The 25463-nt window shown below is 45.6% G+C and overlaps 1 protein-coding gene across 1 annotated transcript in view; it reads right to left on the bottom strand.

The window, feature by feature from the left end:
• Nucleotides 1–24936, bottom strand: part of adgrg2a (adhesion G protein-coupled receptor G2a) — a 98215-nt gene extending 73279 nt beyond the window's left edge. The window contains exons 1-2 of the mRNA XM_060900565.1: nt 24676–24936; nt 17643–17740 (exon numbers count right to left, since the gene is read on the bottom strand). Coding sequence (XP_060756548.1) covers nt 17643–17736 — 94 coding nt within the window. The 5' untranslated portion in view covers nt 17737–17740; nt 24676–24936. The remainder of the gene's footprint in view (nt 1–17642; nt 17741–24675) is intronic.
• Between the last annotated feature and the right edge of the window lie 527 nt (nt 24937–25463).

The following is a 25463-nucleotide window of genomic DNA, read 5'->3' as shown; positions in this document are numbered from 1 at the left end:
CTCTGAGAAATCGCCCCTGGTGTGTATGCAGTTTAGGTATAAGAAATAGTCATTAGTGGGTGAAAGAGTAAATGAACTATTCAGAAGTTTAACAGTAACGCTGTCCCTGACTGTTGGTGTCTTTCAGAGGGAATGACAGTATAAAGCAGCAATAAAACCAGAAGCTAATACATTTCACCTGACAACAAAAGCCAAGGGAGTTGAAGATGTGTTTAGGCAAAAAAAGGATTCATTTCTGGGAGCAGGAAATTTCACAGATACCTCCTCTGATTTAGTGGATGAGTTTTAACCACCTCACTTAGAAGCCTGGGCCAAAAGAAAACATGCACATATCTTTCTGGAAAACGCACCTTTTTTTTTTCTTTTTACCTTTTCACTACGACAAGAATTCCACCTCCTATTTCTCATCATGTAGCTACAATTGTTAGGGCAGTGGGCAGGACCATAGGGCCTGTACGGGAGGTAGATGATCCTGCCCCCATGAGTCTCCCTGCTAGGGGTCATTAGCCCTTCTGTCTAGTGAGCATGCAGCCTGACAGAGTGAAACTTAGGGAGCCCACCCAGCATGTGTGTCAGTTCTGGTGGACTGGGCGGAGGAGATCATTAGATCCAACAGCCAGGAAGGTAGTTCTGCAGTGCTTTGTGAAGAGTGTAGGGCAGGGGTGGGCAATTATTTTTTCCATGGGGCCACATGAGAAACAGAAAATTTTGTGGAGGGCCGGACCAAAAGGCTGAACTGAATTCTCATCTCATCTCATCTCATTATCTCTAGCCGCTTTATCCTTCTACAGGGTCGCAGGCAAGCTGGAGCCTATCCCAGCTGACTACGGGCGAAAGGCGGGGTACACCCTGGACAAGTCGCCAGGTCATCACAGGGCTGACACATAGACACAGACAATCATTCACACTCACATTCACACCTACGGTCAATTTAGAGTCTGAACTGAATTCTGCATAATATTAATTGTATTTCTTTACATAAAGCCTAAACAATAACATTGTTTTTACAAACTGCTAAGACTGGTAAGAGTATGGAAAAAACGAGGTTGCCTTACAAAAAATGTCATTTATTCAATCAAATTTCCCAAAACAATGGTTAACAAAATGTGAACGTTTATACCATTTTTTTCCAGTCACATTCACCCCAAAACACAATAAAGACATCACAATATTGTCTTTCTACTCCAAATATCAAGCAAGATACATCATATTATAATAATGATGCCCACATTTGTAGTCTAATCACCTCATTTGGTGTTTTTCAGTTTTTTATTTGTTCAGTGAGAGAAATCTAGTCTCTGTTGGTCTTTAACGAGTGCATCAAAGTCAGGTTGAATGTCTGAGGTGGAGATGCGAAGCACAGTTGACAGATGATCATCAGTTGATTCGGTGTAGGTATCAGATCTACAGATCGGCTCAGGCTACGGCGCCTGCTGGTGACGTCACACTATGTGATTGGCTGGACTGTTTGAAGGATGACGTACAAGTTTGTGGTTGGTCTGGACAAATTACGGAAGTAGTTATCGTGGGATTAGGTTTTGTGGGATTTCATGTCATGTTCATGTCGTGCGCATTGCGTTTTTGTTGAACACAACTTCAAAATAAAAGCAATGCACATTCAGTCCATGCATGAGGTAAAATTAGAAAATATGTTTATTTTGTCATTTCTAATTATCCTTACGCGGGCCGGTCAGAATGAACCAAAGGGCCGGATGCGGCCCGCGGGCCGTAAAATGCCCAGGTCTGGTGTAGGGCATGACAGGGCACTAAAGACGTCATGGCCATCCACTGCAGCTCAGGAAGTCACCAGTCGTGATGACTCTTCGTACCACTGGATCCTGACTTCTGAGGCCGAGAGAGTGGATCTGCCCCAGTGCAACGGCTTTTCCACTTAAAAGCTTTCTCGCACAGGTCCTTTGCACAAACCCATCTCTTCAACTCTGCTGTTTCTGAAGAAGTCCTGTGGTGATAGGGGAGGGGTGAAGTGACAGGTGGAGGTAACCAGTGGAAGTCATAGTCCCAAACCTGCACGTCAGGTGGCCTGTGGACTAGTGGTCGTTCATCTTCTGACCTGGGACAACAGAAGTGTTCAGTAGCATTTCAGGTGACTGAGCAGCCCTTTTTAGGGTTAGCACTGCTCACCCTTGTATGAGGGAGGGGACTAGAAAAGGTGTTCCAAACATTGCTTGTCCTACACAAAACTGGCCAGCAAGCCATGGCTGGCAGTTTTACTGCGGTCGAAAAACAGTAAAGAGAAACATGATTTTTGGAGCATGGAACATTCGCATGCTCATGGACAGTGAGAGTGCCCCAAGACCAGAGAGGAGAACAGCCCTCATTGCAAGAGAATTGGCACACTATCGCATCGACATAGCTGCTTTGAGTGAAACCAGGCTTGCAGGAGAAGGTTCAGTTGCCAAAGTCAAGGGAGGCTACACCTTCTTCTGGAAAGGCAAGGCAAAGAATGAAGACAGAATACATGGAGTGGGATTCGCCATCAAGACAAATCTTCTGCAACAACTACCAGACCTTCCCACTTGCATCAGTGAGCGACTGATCAAGCTCTGCTTCCCCCTCAGCCCCCATCGCCACGTCACAGTCATCAGTGCCTACGCACCCACGCTGACGAGCAGTGATGAAGCAAAGGACAGCTTCTACAGAGACCTGGATTGACTGGCAAAAGCCACCCCCGCTGATGACAAGCTTCTCCTGCTAGGTTATTTCAATGCCAGAGTCGGCAATGACTTCAGGAACTGGAAAGGGGTTCTGGGACACCATGGCATTGGAAAAATGAACACCAATGGCTTGATGCTGTTGAGTTTGTGTGTAGAAAACGACCTGACGATCACCAACACACTCTTCAGACAAGCCAACAAGGTGACATGGATGCATCCCAGATCCAAGCAGTGGCACTTAATTGATTGTGTCATCTGTCGCAGGAGGGACATTCGTGATGTCAAGATCACCAGGGCTATGCGAGGAGCTGAGTGTTGGACTGACCATTGTCTGATCAGATCTATTTTCGCACTGCACATCGTCCCAATACATCGCAGGAAGTTAAAACTCATGAGACCGGCCTTCAATGTTGCAAAGCTCAAGCATGCAAGGTGCTGCAACGAGTTTGCTGACAGTCTGGATGACAAGCTGACTTCACATGGACCATTGACTGGAAACTCATCTGAAAAGTGGGACCAGTTCACATGGGCACTGCCGGGGGGGAAAGGTTAGAACAATTCTAGGGGCCCAGCACTGCCATGGGGCCCTTTAAGGGGCTGATAATATGCTTTTAATGATTTTAATAAGACTTCTGAAATAACAACAATGCAATATTCCGTCTGGTAAAATGAGCTAATTGAACAAGGTTGTCTATTTCTTGAGTTCTTCAACATATTGTCATTTAACCCTCCCCCTTTTGCGAAATGGTACGGTCCAGTTCTGGTAGAAGCGTGATGTGTTAAATCTGTGTGCTGGTGTAGCAGCCAGCCAGCCAGCAGTGGAGTGCATACAGTCTATGATTGCTAAATATGAAGAGTGGCTGTCAAAAACGTAAAGAAAGGCAGCTGAAATCTGAGAGGGACCGGAGAGGCAGGCAACTGGTCACTCAGTTTTTCCCAAAGAAAGGTAGCTATCGCTCACGTGTGTTCAAAATATTAGCAAATGGTAAATGAACAGTATGAACGTGGTTGGATTAGCCTATCAAGAGAACACTTTTACAGTTTGTACAGTGACATTTTTTCCATTTTAATAACTGAACTGACTTGTGTGATAAACAAGATGAAATATTACGTTATGCTGGTGCTAATAACTAGTGCTAATAACCAGTTTCATAACTAATGGGGTGCCCTAAATATGCACAGATTCAGCCTCAGGGGGACCTCCGCCCTACCATACCACTGAACCCCCCTTTGGAGAAGGAGGTAAGCAGCAATACAACCCATAAATGCTTTAGGATTGAAGTTTTTAATGAGCGAGTACCATATACAGTTTGCTAGATTAAAGTGTTGCTAATAACGGACACCAGTCAAGTGTTTGACATGGTTACATGTATGGAATGTTCACACGTTCTAAGCCATTGGTTTCAAATTGAGGAGCTGGAGAAAGCGCAGCACACATAAAAGAGGGATAGAGCGAGGTTACAACATATGAAGAAATATGTACGTAATTGATCAAATTGAAATGTCAGGATTTTTTGCACTCTGCCAGTTACAGTTGGTGGTGGAGAAAGGGCATTCAGTAAACTCAAACTGATCAAGAGTTACCTCAGGTCGACCATGTTGCAGGAGAGGTTGAATAGTCTAGCAATACTTTCAACTGAAAGTGAATTGGCTCGCTCTCTAGACTTCAAAGATTTAATTCATGACATTGCTACAAAGAAGCCTCGGCGCCTAGACTTGGGTATTTAAATCTTTACTGTATGAGTAGTGTAAATATTGTTCTTCATGTTTACATTTGGATTGGTTGATATTGCTGGTAAGAATCTATCTTGAATATTGAATATTTTATTGTTCATGGATATTTGAATATTTGCTTTGACAAACTTTTTCTATGATTTATTAGCAGTCACATCACACATTTCACTACCAATTGTCCTAGCACAAGAAGGCATGTGGCAAAATCTTGAATTTTCATTTGTGATTGTAAATGCACCAGAATTAGTCACTGACCAGTTTTCATCTAGTCCCTGGTAGGTTAATGCATAAAATGTATGTGGCAGCGGGGGCGTGGTCAAGCACCGGTCTGTGACAGGAGGGCGGAGTTGGGGAAGGTAAGTGGCAGAATCGCTTCACCTGAGTGTCATTAACCTGTGTTTTGTGTGTTCTCCCCAGTAAACCGCCCTATTTAAGGAGGGAGAGCGAGAGCAGAGGAGTTCAGCCCCGGACGAGACGCTGTGTGTGTGTGTCTCTCTCGCTATTTTGAAACATTATTGTAACCCTGAAAAGTGTGGCAATAAAGCCGATAGACAAACCTGATCTCTGTCCTGCCGTCCTCTGTGCTCCACCCACACGCGATTCTCGCTACAGTGGTGCCGAAACCCGGGATCGTGGAGCACCTGTCCTGCAGCCCCATGGAATCCTCCCCGTTCGCGGACTTGGTCCACGCCCTCGCCACGGCTCAGCAGAGCCAGCACCAGGCGCTCGTCACACTCCGGAAGGAGCAGGAGCGCCGCTTCGAAGCCCTGGTGCTGGCTCAACAGGAAGACCGTGAGGCGTTCCGGCGCCTCCTCGCGTCGGCGGGGTCCACCAGCGCCCCGGCCGCGGGCCCATCTCCCATCACCTTGACTAAGATGGGCCCGCAGGACGACCCCGAGGCGTTCATCGCATTGTTCGAGCAGGTCGCCGAAGCCTCGGGGTGGCCGATGGAACAGCGCGCGGCGCGCCTCCTCCCCCTCCTGACGGGAGAGGTGCAGTTAGCCGCACTACAGCTCCCCGCCGACCACCGGCTGGCCTACGCCGACCTTCGCCGGGCTGTCCTCCAGCGCGTGGGGCGCACGCCGGAGCAGCAGCGCCAGCGCTTCCGCGCGCTGCGAATGGAGGAAGTCGGCAGCCCGTTCGCGTTCGGCCAGCAGCTCCGGGACGCCTGCTGGCGGTGGCTGAGGGCCGAAGATCGCGACGCCGAGGGGATCATCGACCAGGTGGCGCTGGAGCAGTTCATCGCCCGCCTACCCGCCGGAACCGTGGAGTGGGTCCAGTGCCACCGCCCGGCGTCGCTGGATCAGGCCGTAGGACTGGCAGAGGATCATCTGGCGGCTGTCCCGGCGGCAGGACAACGGATGTCATCTTCTCTCTCCTCTTCTCTCTCTCTCTCTCTTCCCCCTCCTCCCGTGTCCCGTCCTCGCCCCATTCCCCCACCACGGAGGCGGGGGCCGGCCCCACCCCAGCCGGCCCGCCGCACCCGTGGTGCCCTCCCGTTTCTCCCTTCTGTGTCTGTCTCTCCCCCCCCTCAGGTGAGTGACCCTCAATCCACAGCTGCAGAGGGGAGGCCCGGGCCGGTTTGCTGGCGCTGCGGGGAACCGGGCCACCTGCAGCAACAGTGTGCCGCGATGGAGGTGGGGGCGGTGGTGCGGATCCCCGACGCGCCAGAGGCTGCCCTCGATCAGGCCGGAGCATATCGCATACCGGTAAGTGTACAAGGGGCGACCTATCAGGCGTTGGTGGATTCGGGTTGCAACCAGACCTCGATCCGCCAAAGCCTGGTGCAAGACGAGGCATTGGGGGGAGCACAAGGGGTGAAGGTGTTGTGTGTGCACGGGGATGTTCACTGCTACCCGTTGGTGTCGGTCCACATACATTTCAGAGGGGACAAATCTATAGTGAAGGCGGCGGTTAATCCTCGCCTTACCCACTCTTTAATCTTGGGGACTGATTGGCCGGGATTCCGGGGGTTGATGGCACACCTAGTAAAGAGTGGGTCCTGCCGGTTAGCCGGGGGGGGGTCCCGGTGTCGTTTTGGCTGGAGCTGCGGTCGCAGAGCCGTCTACGTCATCTCCGCGACAGAGTGAGGAGCCCCCGGCTCCTCCTCTTTCTATTGGGGAATCCCTCGCGGATTTCCCACTGGAACAATCGCGAGACGAAACTCTGCGACACGCGTTTGACCAAGTGAGAGTAATCGATGGTCAAACGCTCCAGCCGAATGCCACCCCGACCTTCCCCTATTTTTCCATTTTAAAGGATAGGTTATACCGAGTGACGCAGGACACTCAGACGAAGGAGCGTGTCACCCAGTTGTTAATTCCAAAGAGCCGCCGGGAATTGGTATTCCAGGCGGCTCACTTTAATCCCATGGCGGGACACCTCGGGCAGGATAAAACACTCGCCCGGATAATGGCCCGATTCTATTGGCCGGGGATTCGCGGCGACGTCCGTAAGTGGTGTACGGCGTGCCGCGAATGCCAGTTAGTAAATCCAGCGGCCATTCCAAAAGCGCCCTTGCGCCCCCTACCATTAATCGAGACCCCGTTTGAACGAATTGGGATGGATCTCGTCGGGCCATTAGATCGGTCAACACGAGGGTACCGCTTTATATTGGTTCTGGTGGACTATGCAACGCGATACCCGGAAGCGGTGCCTCTTCGCAATATCTCCGCACGTAGTATTGCAGAGGCCCTCTTCCACGTCATCTCCCGGGTCGGAATCCCGAAAGAGATTCTGACTGATCAAGGCACCTCGTTTATGTCACGAACACTGGCCGAACTGTATGGGCTACTGGGTATTAAGCCGATCCGCACCAGCGTGTATCACCCACAAACGGACGGTTTAGTCGAAAGGTTCAACCGCACCCTCAAGAATATTATCAAAAAATTCGTAAGTGAGGATGCACGTAACTGGGATAAGTGGCTCGAACCCTTGTTGTTTGCAGTGCGAGAGGTCCCCCAAGCCTCCACGGGGTTCTCCCCATTTGAATTACTGTATGGGCGTAAGCCACGCGGCATCTTAGATGTACTGCGGGAAAATTGGGAGGAGGGTCCTTCGCAGAGCAAAAATGAAATTCAATACGTTATGGATCTGCGCGCAAAACTCCACACGCTCACCCACTTAACTCAGGAGAATTTGCGGCAGGCCCAGGAACGGCAAACCCGCCTGTACAACAAGGGCACGCACCTTAGAGAGTTCACTCCGGGAGATAAGGTACTCGTCCTGTTGCCCACGTCGAGCTCCAAATTAATCGCCAAGTGGCAAGGGCCCTTCGAGGTCACACGGCGAGTCGGGGACGTCGACTATGAGGTTAGGCGAACGGACAGGGAGGGGGCGTTACAGATCTACCACCTCAATCTGCTGAAGCTCTGGAATGAGGAGGTCCCCGTGGCGTTGGTGTCGGTAGTTCCGGAGAAGGCGGAGCTGGGGCCGGAGATCCAAAAAGGGTCATTGGCATCTCGCACCTCTCCGGTCCCCTGTGGAGACCACCTCTCCCCGACCCAACTCACGGAGGTCGCCCAGTTGCAGGCCGAGTTTTCGGATGTGTTCTCGCCCCGGCCCGGACGCACCAACCTCATAGAACACCACATAGAGACGCCCCCGGGGGTGGTAGTGCGTAGCCGTCCTTATAGATTACCCGAACACAAAAAAAAGGTGGTTCGGGAAGAACTTCAGGCCATGCTCGAAATGGGCATCGTCGAGGAGTCCCACAGTGACTGGAGCAGCCCGGTGGTCTTGGTTCCCAAGGCCGACGGCTCGGTCCGGTTCTGTGTGGACTATAGAAAAGTCAATGCGGTGTCTAAATTCGACGCGTACCCAATGCCTCGTATTGATGAGCTGCTCGATCGACTAGGCACGGCTCGCTTTTACTCGACACTGGATTTGACGAAGGGATATTGGCAGATCCCCTTGACTCCATTATCCCGGGAAAAAACGGCCTTTTCCACACCGTTCGGCTTACACCAGTTCGTCACACTTCCGTTTGGGCTGTTTGGGGCGCCCGCTACGTTTCAGCGGCTGATGGACCGGATCCTCCGGCCCCACGCCACCTATGCGGCCGCTTACTTAGACGACATCATCATTTATAGTAATGACTGGCAGCGGCACCTGCAACACCTGAGGGCCGTCCTTAGGTCGCTGAGGCGGGCGGGGCTCACTGCCAACCCGAAGAAGTGTGCGATTGGGCGGGTGGAAGTACGGTATCTGGGCTTCCACTTGGGTAACGGGCAGGTGCGTCCCCAAATTAATAAGACAGCAGCGATTGCGGCCTGCCCGAGACCCAAGACCAAAAAGGGGGTGAGACAGTTCCTGGGGCTGGCTGGCTATTATCGTAGGTTTATACCTAATTATTCGGACGTCACCAGCCCGCTGACTGACCTCACTAAAAAGGGGGCGCCAGATCCGGTCCAGTGGACGGAGCAGTGCCAGCGGGCTTTCTCTAAGGTAAAGGCTGCACTGTGTGGGGGGCCACTTTTGCACTCCCCTGACTTCTCTCTCCCCTTTTTGTTGCAGACGGATGCGTCGGACAGAGGGCTGGGGGCCGTTTTGTCCCAGCAGGTGGGGGGAGAGGACCGCCCAGTGTTGTACATCAGCCGGAAGCTGTCAGTGCGTGAGGGGCGCTACAGCACTATCGAGAAGGAGTGCCTGGCCATCAAGTGGGTGGTCCTCGCCCTCCGTTACTACCTGCTGGGGCGCTCTTTCACCCTCTGTTCGGACCACGCGCCCCTCCAGTGGCTCCACCGCATGAAGGATGCCAACGCGCGGATCACCCGTTGGTATCTGGCGCTCCAACCTTTCAACTTCAAGGTGGTCCACAGGCCGGGGGCGCAGATGGTCGTGGCGGACTTCCTCTCCCGTCAAGGGGGGGGGAGTCGGCTGCGGGCCGGACGGGCGCCCGGCCTGAGTCGGGCGGTGGGGGTATGTGGCAGCGGGGGCGTGGTCAAGCACCGGTCTGTGACAGGAGGGCGGAGTTGGGGAAGGTAAGTGGCAGAATCGCTTCACCTGAGTGTCATTAACCTGTGTTTTGTGTGTTCTCCCCAGTAAACCGCCCTATTTAAGGAGGGAGAGCGAGAGCAGAGGAGTTCAGCCCCGGACGAGACGCTGTGTGTGTGTGTCTCTCTCGCTATTTTGAAACATTATTGTAACCCTGAAAAGTGTGGCAATAAAGCCGATAGACAAACCTGATCTCTGTCCTGCCGTCCTCTGTGCTCCACCCACACGCGATTCTCGCTACAATGTAATAACAAAGTCACAAACTCAAGGTCCATGGGCTATCAAAAGTCAAATAATGACAATAGTGCAATTGTGACGAGGGTGGGCAAAGTTGGGGGGCCCAAAATTCTAATCTTTCATGGGGCCCAAAATTTCTGGCGGCGCCCCTGCCAGTTCAAGTCATTGACTAAGGATTCAGCGACATCCACCATTGGATCCAGAGTGCGAGTTCATCAAGACTGGTTCGATGAGAACAACAAGGGCATTGGGAAGCTGCTAGAAGAGAAGCAGAAGGCATACCTCGAGTGGCAGAATGACAGGACATCCACCTCCAAGCGTGATCACTTCAAAAACCTCCAGAGGCAGACCCAGACTGCACTTTGCAGAACGATGGATGAGTGGTGGGAGAGAAAGGCAGATGAGGTCCAGCGCTACGCCAACACTAAGAACTCGAAGATGTTCTTTATTGCCATCAAGAAGGTCTATGGACCAGCCAAGCCTAGCACCACACCACTTCTGTCCACTGACAGTTCTACTCTGCTGAAGGAAAAGAATCGCATCAATGAGAGGTGGAGAGAACATTTCAGCAACCTACTGAACAGGCCATCGACTGTCGACCCCACAGTCCTGGACCAGATCTCTAAGAGACCCACTGTGGACAGCCTTGACCTCCCCCCTACCATGGACGAAGTCAAGAAGGCGATCAGCCAGACCAGCTCAGGCAAAGCACCTGGAATGGATTGAATTCCAGCTGAGTTCTTCAAGTCACTCGGGCCAGTAGCACTAGAAGCCTTCCACAACAGTCTCACCAGTATCTGGGAGGAAGAAGACATGCCTAAAGAGTTCAGGGACGCTATGGTCATCCTGCTGTTCAAGAAGGTCAGCAAGGCTGACTGCAGCAGTTACCGAGGCATTTCACTTCTATCAATCGCTGGGAAGATTTTGGCTCATGTCATCTTCAACTGCCTGATCACCAACATCTCAGAAAAGAATCTGCCTGAGGCACAGTGTGGTTTCCGTCCAGGCCGCAGCACCACTGATATGATCTTCTCAGTCCATCAAGTCCAAGAAAAGTGCATTGAGCAGAACATGGACTTCTACACTGTCTTCATAGACCTGACCAAGGCCTTCGACACAGTAAACAGAGAGGCCCTCTGGCTCATCCTGTCAAAGTTTGGATGTCCAAGGAGGTTTGTGAACCTGATTCACCTGTTCCATGACGACATGACTGGTCTAGTAAGTTCTGGTGCAGAAGCATTGGAACCGTTTGACATCACTAATGGTGTGAAGCAAAGATGTGTGCTGGCTCCTGTTCTCTTCAACCTCTTCTTCACCTGTGTGCTGAGTCATGCCGTCCATGAACTGGATCAGGGAGTGTACCTTCGGTACAGGCTGGACGGATCCGTATTTGACCTTCGTTGCCTGAGTGCAAAGACCAAGACAATAGAAAAGAAGATCCTAGAAGTGCTATTTGCTGATGACTGTGTCCTTATGGCACACAAGGAGTCAGACCTCCAGCTCATCGTCAACAAATGTGCCGAAGCTTCTCGTTTCTTTGGTCTCAACATCAGCCTGGACAAGATGGAGGTTCTGGTGCAGCCTGCCCCAGCTTCTACTGCTCGTCCTTCCTCAATCTCCATTTAAGGAACAGAGCTCAAGTCAGTGGAGGCCTTCAAGTACCTTGGCAGTGTCATCTCCAGCGATGGAACCCTGGACAAGGAAATCAATGCCAGGATCTGCAAAGCCAGCCAAGCACTAGGTCATTTGCGTTCACATGTGTTGAACCAGCACAACATCAGGCAGTCCACAAAACTCAAGGTGTACAACGCCGTCATTCTCTCCAGTCTTCTATACAGAAGTGAGATGTGGACACTATACAGAAGGCACCTGAAACTGCTGGAACAGTTCCACATGCGTAGCCTGCAGTCAATTCTTGGCATCCGATGTCAGGACACGGTCACAAACTTGGAAGTCCTAGATAGAGCAGAGACCACAAGCATCGAAGCCATGATCCTGAAAAACCAGCTTCGATGGACCGGCCACATCATCCGCATGGATGATTCACGGATGCCAAAGCAGCTGCTGTATGGCGAGCTCTCCACTGGCAAGTGAAACCGAGGCAGGTCTCGCAAGTGATTCAAGGACTGTGTGAAGGCCAACATTGCCCATGCCAAGATCACTCCAAAGCAGCTGGAGCAGTGTGCACAAGACAGTTTGTTGGTGTGCACTGACAAGACAAGCCCACAACAGCTTTGAGGAAGCCCGGTAAACAAGCCTTGCTGATGCTCGAGCACGACGGAAGGTTGCTGCTGCCGCACCAGCTGAGCCAGGGCAGTTCACTTGCCCACACTGTGAACGTTCATGCCGCTCAAGAATTGGATTCCACAACCACATGCGAGTCCACAACAGATGAATTGTGCAAACACAAAGCGTCATTATCAAAAACGATAGATGACCAAGATAGATAGATAGATAGATAGATAGATAGATAGATAGATAGATAGAATTGTAGTCAGAAGTTTACATACACAGATATGAATATCATCATCATGGACAAATTGACTGTACAACATACTTCTTTAATAGAAAAAAAAACAAGAATTTGATGCACAAATTTTCAATTATTTTCTGTTTTCTGAAAACACACAGGGTCAAAAATATACAATACAGCCACCTAATATTAGTTTAAACATCTCTTAGAAGGATTCACTTTCACCAGATGCTTTTGTTTGCCATCAGCAAGCTTCTGTCAGAATTCTGGTTGGATATTTGTCCTCTCTTCTTGGCAGAATTATTTAGAGTTCACTTAAATATGTGTGCTTCCTGGAACGGATCTGAATTTTAAGCCCAGTCCAAATGTTTTAAACTTCTGACTGCAGCTGTAGGTTATGCAGCTCACTGAAATACTATTTTCCCTTCCTGAATGCATCACACCAGGATCACCCATAATCAGGATTTTGTTCCAGCCCAGTAAGAAAACGTTTGTAAAGATAAAAGCTTAATATCATATTAATCTTCTCAGTTAACCAGAGCATGCCACATTCTCGCTTCTGCTAACTAAAGTGAGATTAAAGGAATTAAATCCCAGAGATTTCATTCCTTAGGCCTTTATTATTATGTTTTTGCCAGGAAAACACACTTGTGCTCTCTCTCTCTCTCTGTCCAGGATATTGCTTTTTGGATTCTAAATACAGAATATTATGTTCTAAAGATCTCAATTGCTGCCGCTTATGGAACAGAATTGAAAGTTAGACCTTGGAGACGACACTTCTAGAACAGCTGGTTCCTCAGAGTTATTCGACTGGTTAATGCCTCTGGTTTGCACATTATGCTCGTCTCAGCTCGCAGCATCTCAGGCCTTCAGGCCGCCTCCCACCCCCACATCTCCAGTGCTATTCAACTGTGAAAGCTGGAGAGGTTTAAAAGGATAGGCCTTTTTTTTCAGAACCCTTGTTGCTAGTGTAACAAATGTCATTGTAGTCCATGTCTAAAGAATCTCAGTGTAGGAGTGTTAGACCACATACCAGACTGATGCTCATCAGAAAAGCTTCAAAGCCCAAACCAGGATGCAAGATGACAGACATGTTGCATGTCGGTCCACTGTTTTCTACATTGTACGTTGTATTCTATACATCGTTATGCCTTCTGTGAATGCTGTATGGAAAGATGTAATGTGGTCCATCGTGGCTGAATGTTGGATTTGAGGAGGAATAAATGTACAGTAGACACCAGAATTTTTCAATGTAATATTTATCCAGTGCATCTGTAGCTTGTGTGCAATCACCTTTACTAATAATGGCAGTTTGTTGAAAAGTTAAAGTCAGAAGAAAAATTCATCCTTTCAGAGATTAAACTATATATTCAGAGGGAAGATTTGGGGTCATGTCTGAGATGAAATTATTGTGTTCATAAAGCAATTAAACTAACGCAGAAGGGACAAGTTTCCGCAAGTTGGTCCCCCCCCCCGAATCCAGATGATCGCATCACACATGGATCTTCTGTACTGTATAAGATCACATTTAATTATTTGGCAACACTGACATTTCCACAGAATGAAAACTGTTGCATGATATTGTGATATATAGGCTTCATACCTGTGTCTGAAATTCTAACCTGCTTCAATAAGTCTTTTGATTTAATTTGACTTTAATTGACACCTGATGCATTCAACATGGAGACAAAGTTATTGAGAGTAAGCTGTTGAGAGACTCCTCCAAAGTGTTTGTTTCCTTCGTTCAGGAAGTGTTTAATCAAAAGCATGAAGAGAGAAATAAATTTGGAGAAAGAAGAATTTGACGAAAAGAAATACACTCTCACACTTACTTGGTTCTGACTGGTCACTGAAATGAAAGAGATTCTACACAAAATTGGACTTCCTGTAAACTAATTGATGGGGTGGGGTGATGAAGCAGAGTCACGCAAAGCAGTATCAGGTGACTGTAGAGTTATTCAGTAAGTCATTAAGTCTGTGATTTGCTAAAGAGAAGGAAGAAAAACACCAAAACATGCCTTACAGGCGGAAATAAAACCATGAAAGAGATTCTCAGAACTACTGCACGTAAATTTAATCTGGTTGGAATTGGTTTAATCTTATCTGTGTAATTTTGTGGCTCTGATGATGTATGGCTACAAGAAAACCTTCAGGAAAGTGTAAAATAACCAGAACTACTTGTTACTCCATTGCTCCAGTGTTGGAAAGTTGGATAAACGTCCATAAAAACAGTTTTAAGATGTTCTCTCATGTCCATCTCGTCCAAAACCGTTTATTTCTAATAGTTTTGAATTCTATTTGATTTATTTCATGTGTGTTTCAGTGAAACAGGTTTGTCTTTTCTTCCTTGGTGCAGGAACTTGTGTTGAAATTCATAACTGCTGATATTGTCATATCTTACCTCTCTTGTTGTTCTTCTGGTTATCATCATATTGATCTCACTGCAAAAGACTGAACATTTTTAGAATGTGGCGTGCTCTGGTTAACCGAGGAGATTAATATGATATTAAGCTTTTATCTTTACAAACGTTTTCTCACTGGGATGGAACAAAATCCTGATTATTGGTGATCCTGGTGTGATGTGTTCAGGAAGGGAAAATAGTGTTTCAGTGAGCTGCATAACCTACAGCTGTGGTCAGAAGCTTAAAACATGGACTGGGCTTAAAAGACAGATCTGTTTCAGGAAACACACATATTTAAGTGAACTCTAAATAATTCTGCCAAGAAGAGAGGACAAATATCCAACCAGAATTCTAACAAAAGTTTGTTGGTGCAGTTGTAAAAGACCTCGGGGTGATCACTGACCCCAGTCTTTCATTTGAAACTCATATCGATAACATTTACTCTGAGAGCTTTCTTTCATCTTTGAAAGATCACCCCTGTCTTATCCACACTGCATTGGCTCCCAATCAAATTTCGTATTGTTTATAAAATACTACTATTGACCTTTAAGCACCAAATGGTCTCGCACCACAGTACCTGAGCGAACTTCTGGTCCTTTATGACCCACCATGCCTACTTAGATCAAAAGGTGCAGGCTATCTGCTGGTACCTCATCTAGTGAAGGCGACATTGGGGGCAGAGCCTTTTCTTACAAAGCCCACAGTTATGGAACAGCCTTCCAAGTAGTGTTTGGGACTCACACACAGTCTTAGGCTTTAAGTCTAGGATGAAAACGTATCTGTTTAGTCAAGCCTTTTGTTAATTTTATTAGGTAAAGGAGTAGATCTGGAGGGTCCTCAGGCACAGAGTCTTTTGGTAAACTGGGATGTATGGATGCTGTCAGTTCCCCACTCACTTGCTCATTCGGGTTTTTGATGGTGTAGTGGCTGTGTGCTTTATGTCCCAGGGCACCCTCATGTCTGTGTTACCTTCTGTCTCTCCCCTTTTAGTTATGCTGTCATAGTTAGTTCTGCCGGAGTCCCTGCTTGCACTCAGCGCAAAATGTATACTGTTCTTACTCATCTGGTGACACTGGGCATACCTAACAACCTGTGTTTTCTCTCTTGCCCCCCCTCGTCTGTCCCTCTGAGTTACATGTCAATCCTGAGATCAAGATGCTGACCTCTTCTGCTCCTCGGACCTGCCTGATTCATCCTGATGCCCTACGTTTGGCTGGAATCTCATCACATCGTTCCTCTGGAGGACGGCCCCATATGGACAGTTGAAAGACACACTTGGAAGACGCTCTGGACACTTACAGTAATGCTTTTATGTCTGAGGACTACAGTTGACTTACTAACTTTAGGACTGCAGGTGTCATGAACAGTTTTGCACTCAAGTTTCCATCAATGAACAGTTTAGAACTTCAACAACACAGACTTCATGTTAAAACTGTTAAAAATGTTATAATCATGCTATCTGTTATCACCCAAATGAGGATGGGTTTCCTTTTCAGTCTGGTTCCTCTCGAGGTTTCTTCCTCATGTTGTCTGAGGGAGTTTTTCCTTGCCACCACTGCCACAGGCTTGCACATTGGGGATAGACTAGGGATAAAATTAGCTCATGTTTAAAGTCACTAAAACTCGGTAAAGCTGCTTTGCGACAATGTATATTGTTAAAAGCGCTATAAAAATAAACTTGACTTGTTGATGGCGAACAAAAGTGTCTGGTGAAGGTGAACCCTTCTAAGAGATTTCTCATCTCATTTCATTATCTCTAGCCGCTTTATCCTGTTCTACAGGGTCGCAGGCAAGCTGGAGCCTATCCCAGCTGACTATGGGCGAAAGGCGGGGTACACCCTGGACAAGTCGCCAGGTCATCACAGGGCTGACACATAGACACAGACAACCATTCACACTCACATTCACACCTACGGTCAATTTAGAGTCACCAGTTAACCTAGCCTGCATGTCTTTGGACTGTGGGGGAAACCGGAGCACCCGGAGGAAACCCACGCGGACACGGGGAGAACATGCAAACTCCACACAGAAAGGCCCTCGCCGGCCACGGGGCTCGAACCCGGACCTTCTTGCTGTGAGGCGACAGCGCTAACCACTACACCACCGTGCCGCCCCCTAAGAGATGTTTAAACTAATATTAGATGGCTGTATGCATATTTTTGGCCCAGTGTGATTTCAGAAAACCCAAAATAATTGAAAACTTGTGCACCAAATTCTTTTTTTTTTTTCCATATGTATGTTGTATGTTGTACAGTCATTCTGTCCTGATGATATTCATATCTGTGTATGTAAACTTCTGCCCACAAATGTAGCTACATGATCAGAAAAGGAGCTGGAATTCTTGTCGTAGTGAAAAGGTAAAAACAAGAAGTTGCGTTTTCCAGAAATATATGCGCATGGGTTTTTTTGGCCCAGGCTTCTAAGTTAGGTGCTTAAAACTCATCCTCTAAATCAGAGGAGGTATCTGTGGAATTTCCTGCTACCAGAAATGAATCCTTTTTTTTTTTTTGCCTAAACACATCTTCAAGTCACTTGGCTTTTGTTCCCAGATGAAATTTATTAGCTTCCAATTTTATCGCTGCTTTATACCGTCATTCCCTCTGAGAGGGGCCAACAGTCAGGGACAGTGTTACTGTTAAACCGCTGAATAGTTTGTTTACTCTTTCACCCACTAATGACTATTTCTTCTACCTAAACTACATACACACAAACAGCCACACCCACATTTGTATACACATTTCTCATCCTACGCCTTTTTTATGCCATGAACTTGTAGCAGAGCTCCATACTTAAGAGAATATGGTAATGCATTAACCTGATTTTTGATGGCATTTGTGATGTATGAACGACGTGTGTGTCCCACTACAGGGAACGTGATTGTAAGTGCAAGGCCACGTATCTCATAAATACTTAACCACCAGACAACAAAATGTGTATCTTTATTTCCATAAGATAGATGAGTTTTATCCAGCACTTATTTTTCATTTCCTTTTAAAAAAATAACATGGGATTATTTACTAACACACTTTACAATTTTCACATTTTATACTCTATTAACTGCCTTTTATATTTCATGAATGAACATTATTTTTCTAATTGTATAGATCTATATTTTTGCATTAGTACCTTGAGCAATGAAAGGTATCAGAATCCAAAGCCAGAGGAGAAGAGTGGATGTCCTCTTGCGTCCGTAAAAACGCTCTCTGCATTTCTGAGGCATCCTTCTGTAAGAGAGAAAAATGTCAGGAAAAAAAAGGGTCAGTTTTTCATCCACTGTGTATGTAATCACTTCATAAATAATAAAGAACATTCTAGATTTGGTCCTGTTACAAACCAAGTTTTTACAATCCTTCGACAGCATGTTTAAACGTGTTCAATTCCTCTGACACCACAGCAACTTTCCAACCATTAGAATGAGCACATTAATATATTAATATAAAGCTGTGATTATAGTAAATTAATTAACACCTTCTGACCAATTAGGATGCAGAATTCAGTGGTGTAATTAATGTTAATGCATAGCAGCACTATGTTTAGCCCAATTCACACAAGTGTGTAACTCTCACTAGGTTGCTGAGTGAATCGTATAAATAAGTGGATTTTTTTTTTTTAATATAATTTGGGTCTTTTTTTTGCACAGCCAGCACCATTCATAAGATCCTTATTCATTCATACAGTGGTGATTGAAAGTAGTTTGTGAATCCTTTAGAATTTTCTATATTTCTGCATAAATATGACCTAAAACATCATCAGATTTTCACACAAGTCCTAAAAGTAGATAAAGAGAACCCAGTTAAACAAATGAGACAAAAATATTATACTTGGTCATTTATTTATTGAGGAAAATGATCCAATATTACATATCTGTGAGTGGCAAAAGTATGTGAACCTCTAGGATTAGCAGTTAATTTGAAGGTGAAATCAGAGTCAGGTGTTTTGAATCAGTGGGATGACAATCAGGTGTGAGTGGGCACCCTGTTTTATTTAAAGAACAGGGATCTATCAAAGTCTGATCTTCACAACACACATTTGTGGAAGTGTATCATGGCATGAACAAAGAAGATTTCTGAGGACCTCAGAAAAAAGTGTTGTTGATGCTCATCAGGCTGGAAAAGGTTACAAAACCATCTCTAAAGAGTCTGGACTCCACCAATCCACAGTCAGACAGATTGTGTACAAATGGAGGAAATTCAAGACCATTGTTACCCTCCCCAGGAGTGGTCGACCAACAAAGATCACTCCAAGAGCAAGGCGTGTAATAGTCGGCAAGGTCATAAAGGACCCAGGGTAACTTCTAAGCAACTGAAGGCCTCTCTCACATTGGCTAGTGTTAATGTTCATGAGTCCACCATCAGGAGAACGCTGAACAACAATGGTGTGCATGGCAGGGTTGCAAGGAGAAAGCCACTGCTCTCCAAAAAGAATATTGCTGCTCATCTGCAGTTTGTGAAAGATCACGTGGACAAGCCAGAAAGCTATTGGAAAAATATTTTGTGGATGGATGAGACCAAAATAAAACTTTTTGATTTAAATGAGAAGTGTTATGTTTGGAGAAAGGAAAACACTGCATTCCAGCATAAGAACCTTATCCCATCTGTGAAACATAGTGTTGGTAGTATCATGGTTTGGGCCTGTTTTGCTGCATCCGGGCCAGGATGGCTTGCCATCATTGATGGAACAATGAATTCTGAATTATACCAGTGAATTCTAAAGGAAAATGTCAGGACATCTGTCCATGTACTGAATCTCAAGAGAAGGTGGGTCATGCAGCAAGACAACGACCCTAAGCACACAAGTCGTTCTACCAAAGAATGGTTAAAGAAGAATAAAGTTAATGTTTTGGAATGGCCAAGTCAAAGTCCTGAGCTTAATCCAATCAAAATGTTGTGGAAGGACCTGAAGCAAGCAGTTCATGTGAGGAAATCCACCAACATCCCAGAGTTGAAGCTGTTCTGTCTGGAGGAATGGGCTAAAATTCCTCCAAGCCGGTGTGCAGGACTGATCAACAGTTACTGGAAGCGTTTAATTGCAGTTATTGCTGCACAAGGGGGTCACACCAGATACTGAAAGCAAAAGTTCACATACTTTTGCCACTCACAGACATGTAATATTGGATCATTTTCCTCAATAAATAAATGACCAAGTATAATATTTTTGTCTCATTTGTTTAACTGGGTTCTCTTTATCTACTTTTAGGACTTGTGTGAAAATCTGATGATGTTTTAGGTCATATTTATGCAGAAATATAGAAAATTCTAAAGGGTTCGTAAACTTTCAAGCACCACTGTAAGATCTTTATTCATGGTTACGCACGCCTTCATGACCTCATTTGCAAACTGCTTTTTTTTCTAGGGGTTTTGGGAGAACTATGCGTCTCTGTAAATACAGTAAAGGGAAAAAAACTAAAACTGCCCCGTTTTATGTTCATGGAGAGGTGGGCTGCAATTTTGTGGAGAAGAAAACATAGAAAACACTCTGCAGTGGGATAAACATCTTCCCAAATGGCCAGAGGCACTCTTCATCATTTTGGCTTGTATTCTTTCCTTCTTGTGTTTCTCTCTCTCTCTCTCATGGAATAAGAGCTGATCATGTGGTTTTGTCATGTGTGTTACAGGAAGATATGCTGGTTTTATAACAGGTTCAGTAACAGCTCTTTGTTTCTAACTTTAAAAGTAAAACATATTAAATGTAGTGTCTCTCTCTCTCTCTCTCTCTCTCTCTGTGCCTTCTGGGAAGTTGGTCTGCTTTGCGGGATAAATCTTTCACATAGCCTAACTATTGTGTTCAGGTAAAATACAGGCATAACTGTGGCCAGGAGATTAAGTAAAGATTTATCTTGTTTTTAGAAGTCATATAACTGAGGTTTACCAGCACAGTAAAAAGCAACACGATCATGACTCGGTGTATAGGTTTCAGCTTTTTACAGAAACTCAGAAACAGCTGGAGGAAGTCAGTACATTTTGCCAACCATAAACTCTCCGAGGGGCGGAGCTTGCCATATATAACAACATCATGCTGGCTTTTAACAAATAAAAATGGCACTTCTTGGCAAAGAGCTGTGGTGTAAGAATAAAACATTCAGGGATGTGCTGTTATAAAATAAAAAAAAATCCACTTTGTGATGGTAACGCCACTTAGTCTTGATCACACAACCTCTCATTCAGAATTTTACTTACAAGCAACCCCCCTCCCCTAACACACAATAGAAAGACAAGAAAAGTGCAATGTTTTTTGCTTGCTGTGGGTTTTGTTTTGTTGTGTTTATTTATAGAAACAAAACAATTGTGTGCCAAGGAATTTAAAACCTGCATTAATATTTTCATTGCATTTGTGCCAAGATAAATGTTAGCAAATATGCAACTGAAAAAAAAAAAGCAGCCAGTCTCAATTTCCTTCATGTTAATTGATTCAGCATTATTCTGCACAATGTCAAAGTTCAGGACGTTCCACAGAAACACAAACTCATTCTGGGCCCGTTCTCATTATTAAAGGGTCTTATTTACTTAATTACTTACATATTTACTTATTCGTTTGTTTATATATCATTCTGTCTCATTATCTCTAGCCGCTTTATCCTGTTCTACAGGGTCGCAGGCAAGCTGGAGCCTATCCCAGCTGACTACGGGCGAAAGCTGGGTACACCCTGGACAAGTCGCCAGGTCATCACAGGGCTGACACATAGACACAGACAACCATTCACACTCACATTCACACCTACGGTCAATTTAGAGTCACCAGTTAACCTAACCTGCATGTCTTTGGACTGTGGGGGAAACCGGAGCACCCAGAGGAAACCCACGCGGACACGGGGAGAACATGCAAACTCCGCACAGAAAGGCCCTCGCCGGCCACGGGGCTCGAACCCAGACCTTCTTGCTGTGAGGCGACAGCGCTAAACACTACACCACCATGCTGCCTTGTTTGTATATTTAGACATTTAAACATTTATTTATTTGGACATTTACTGGGTCAGGACCTGACACTCTTGCTGCTTTATGTTGTTGATTTTAGTAGTTTTAGAGCTTGCACATGAACTATTAACCAACTTTATACGTATTTACGAAGTTCCTGCTAAAAAAAGATACATTTTCCCCATTAAAGGTAAAAGACAAAATTTAATCCCAAGTCAATATACGGTGGAAAAAGAACAACAGCTTCTTAGTCTGAACATGTCACAACTGCTGCTTTGTGTCTCCAAGTTCAAACTGAACAGTGTGAAGAGGTGTGTGAAGAGGCGCAAACGCAAGTGTGTGAATGCGTAAAGGTTTTGTGTGCTGTACTAAACTGGTGGAACTGGTGTGTCGGGATTATTTAAATGATTTTGTGTAATTGGGAAAATGAAAGAGATGATGACCAAGCTTTCTGGAGCAAGTGTTCCTGTGTGTAGCAGAGACTCTGCCTATAAACTGTACGATGGTTGTAAATAATGTCAACTGGAGTTGATTAGAAATTTTTTATAAAAATGGGTGGAAAGTTCAGAAATTAAAACGCAACAATCTGACTGCTATAATAATAATAATAATAATAATAATAATAGGCTAGAGATAATGAGATGAGAATAATAATAATAGGCCATTACACAATTCATTAATTGAGTGATAAAAATGGGTACACAACCCTTTTGTGATATTTTCGCCATCATTTTCAAGGTTTTCTCACAGTGCCCGAATTTCCAGATGTGCAAACCAAAATAAAAATATTTATGAAATTAATGTCGGCTCCATTCTGACAGGATGACTTTATGCAGGTAGGTCTGATAATCTCATCTCATCTCATCTCATTATCTCTAGCCGCTTTATCCTGTTCTACAGGGTCGCAGGCAAGCTGGAGCCTATCCCAGCTGACTACGGGCGAAAGGCGGGGTACACCCTGGACAAGTCGCCAGGTCATCACAGGGCTGACACATAGACACAACCATTCACACTCACATTCACACCTACGGTCAATTTAGAGTCACCAGTTAACCTAACCTGCATGTCTTTGGACTGTGGGGGAAACCAGAGCACCCGGAGGAAACCCACGCGGACACGGGGAGAACATGCAAACTCCGCACAGAAAGGCCCTTGCTGTCCACGGGGCTCGAACCTGGACCTTCTTGCTGTGAGGCGACAGCGCTAACCACTACACCACCATGCCGCCAGGTCTGATAATATAATTAATTATTCATGGATTATCTCTGGAATTTTAACCACATCATAACTAGCAGATCAGTGTTTGTTTTCTTTCTTTCTATGAACTTTCAGTGTCTGGAGAAATTACACTGTATTTTGCCTTCTATAAAATGAGCTCTAAAATAACTCCAGGCCATAAACCAGTACAGTGTAGTTTCATTTGAACTGACTTTGAGGACAATTCTTTGGTCAGTCGAGCAAGGGCAGGTTCGAGATATTCATCTGGTCAGAAATAAAGGTATGAAACTTCTCCTTGGGGCAGCACAGTGGTGTAGTGGTTAGCACTGTCGCCTCACAGCAAGAAGGTTTGGGTTTGAGCCCCGTGACCGGCGAGGGCCTTTCTGTGCGGAGTTTGCATGTTCTCCCCGTGTCTGCGTGGGTTTCCTCCGGGTGCTCCGGTTTCCCCCACAGTCCAAAGACATGCAGGTTAGGTTAACTGGTGACTCTAAATTGACCGTAGGTGTGAATGTGAGTGTGAATGGTTGTCTGTGTCTATGTGTCAGCCCTGTGATGACCTGGCGACTTGTCCAGGGTGTACCCCGCCTTTCGCCCGTAGTCAGCTGGGATAGGCTCCAGTTTGCCTGTGACCCTGTAGAAGGATAAAGCAGCTAGAGATAATGAGATGAGATGAGAACTTCTCCTTGTTGCTGATGTGATATGATTAAGGTTACACACTTTGTGTGTATTTTTTTTTTAACCTGGAGGTGAAAATGATTTAACTTTTCATGCAGTGGTCCCCAGTTTTGTACCTTACTTACTAAACCTATAAAAGACATCTCAAGGACGGTTTGATTCCTTTATTTCTTGATGGAATACAAGCCAGAAACAAGGAAAGGTGTAGTGTGGTACTGTTTTTTTTTTAAAATCCTTTAATAGGTGATAGATACACACTAAAGATACCAAAGATGCCGTTTTGATGGTTCAAGAAAAGGTACAGGGAATGTTTTGTACCTGGATTCATCTGAGGTACAGCTTTCAGGGGAACTAATACAACATTTGGCTTTTGTCTTAACTGGACACTTTAGACAGCACTGATGGTATCAGCACAGTGCCACGGACAATTTGACTTTCTTACACTACACTACACTACACTACACTACACACTGCACTACAGTACAGTACACACTACACTACAGTACACTACACTACATGCTACACTACACTACAGTACACACTACAGTACACTACACTACACTACAGTACAGTACACTACACTACAGTAAAGTACACTACACTACAGTACACTACACGCTATACTACACTACAGTACACACTACAGTACAGTACACTACACACTACACTACACACTACAGTACACTACACTACAGTACACACTACACTACACTACAGTACAGTACACACTACAGTACACTATACTACAGTACAGTACACACCACACTACACACTACAGTACAGTACACACTACACTACACACTACAGTACACACTACACTACACACTACAATACACTACACTACAGTACAGTACACACAGTACGCTATACTACAGTACAGTACACACTACACTACACACTACAGTACAGTACACACTACAGTACACACTACACTACACACTACAGTACAGTACACACTACAGTACACACTACAATACACTACACTACAGTACAGTACACACTACACTACACTACACACTACAGTACAGCACACACTACAATACACTACACTACAGTACAGTACACACAGTACGCTATACTACAGTACAGTACACACTACACTACACACTACAGTACACACTACAGTACAGTACACACTACACTACACACTACAGTACAGTACAGTACACACTACACTACACTACACACTACAGTACAGTACACTACAGTACAGTACACACTACACTACAGTACACTACAGTACACTACACTACAGTACACTACAGTACCTTTACTTTACTTTCCCCGTATGTTTTCTAGAACTTTCAGGCTACACTGCGAAAGGTTAGACCCGCGAGAGACCCGCTCGCGCTCACCTGGTGCCGCCTCGACGCGCCGCCGCTGCGCGAGCACATATCCTACTCTGGCGTGAGAACAGCGCGCGCGTCCTGGGACCGGGAGACCTCGTCGCGACACTTCATGTGCTCCACTTCGCTCGGGGTGATGAAATCCGTTTGCGTTGGACAGAAAGTGTTTTCTCTCGCGACGTCTCACCGACTATATTAATACCGGGTCGTGTAATAAAACGCGTCTCACGCCGATCGCTTCTGTAACGTGACTCACCGCCGCAGGAGGATCGGCAGCTTCATTCTCAACCAGAGGTGTGTTTTCGCCAGGTGTGAGAACTGACGGGACACACCCTCCTGCACGGCACCGCATCATCAGACAGCAAGCGCCTCACTTCAGTGATGCACCAAGTTATTTTTAATGATAAAAAAATGTATAAATATTTGTTACATAAAATGTATTTTAATATATAACGGTGACTATTTTAAACTATGTACTATTCATATATTTACTAGAAGTATTAAAATAACAAAATGGTGGAACAATAAGCAGAAAAAAATGAAACACAGACCCGTGGGGGTCAATAAAACTGTGCATCGTTTACATTAAAAAAAAAAAAGTTTCATTATGGTTAAAGGTAACTATTTAAAATTCTTTCCCATTAAAGGAACATTGAAATAAAAAAGAAAGAAAAATTATAATTTAAAAAAGTCGAGGGGAGATAGATAGATCCTGTACATTATTTAAATGTTATATAATTTGCAAACAATATTTAAATGTAACAAATTTAAACCATTTAGTAGAAAAATAGTAATAT

The sequence above is a fragment of the Neoarius graeffei genome, chromosome 19 (genome assembly GCF_027579695.1).
Source record: "Neoarius graeffei isolate fNeoGra1 chromosome 19, fNeoGra1.pri, whole genome shotgun sequence".
NCBI lineage: Eukaryota > Metazoa > Chordata > Actinopteri > Siluriformes > Ariidae > Neoarius > Neoarius graeffei.
This window is presented reverse-complemented; position numbering and strand designations above follow the sequence as displayed.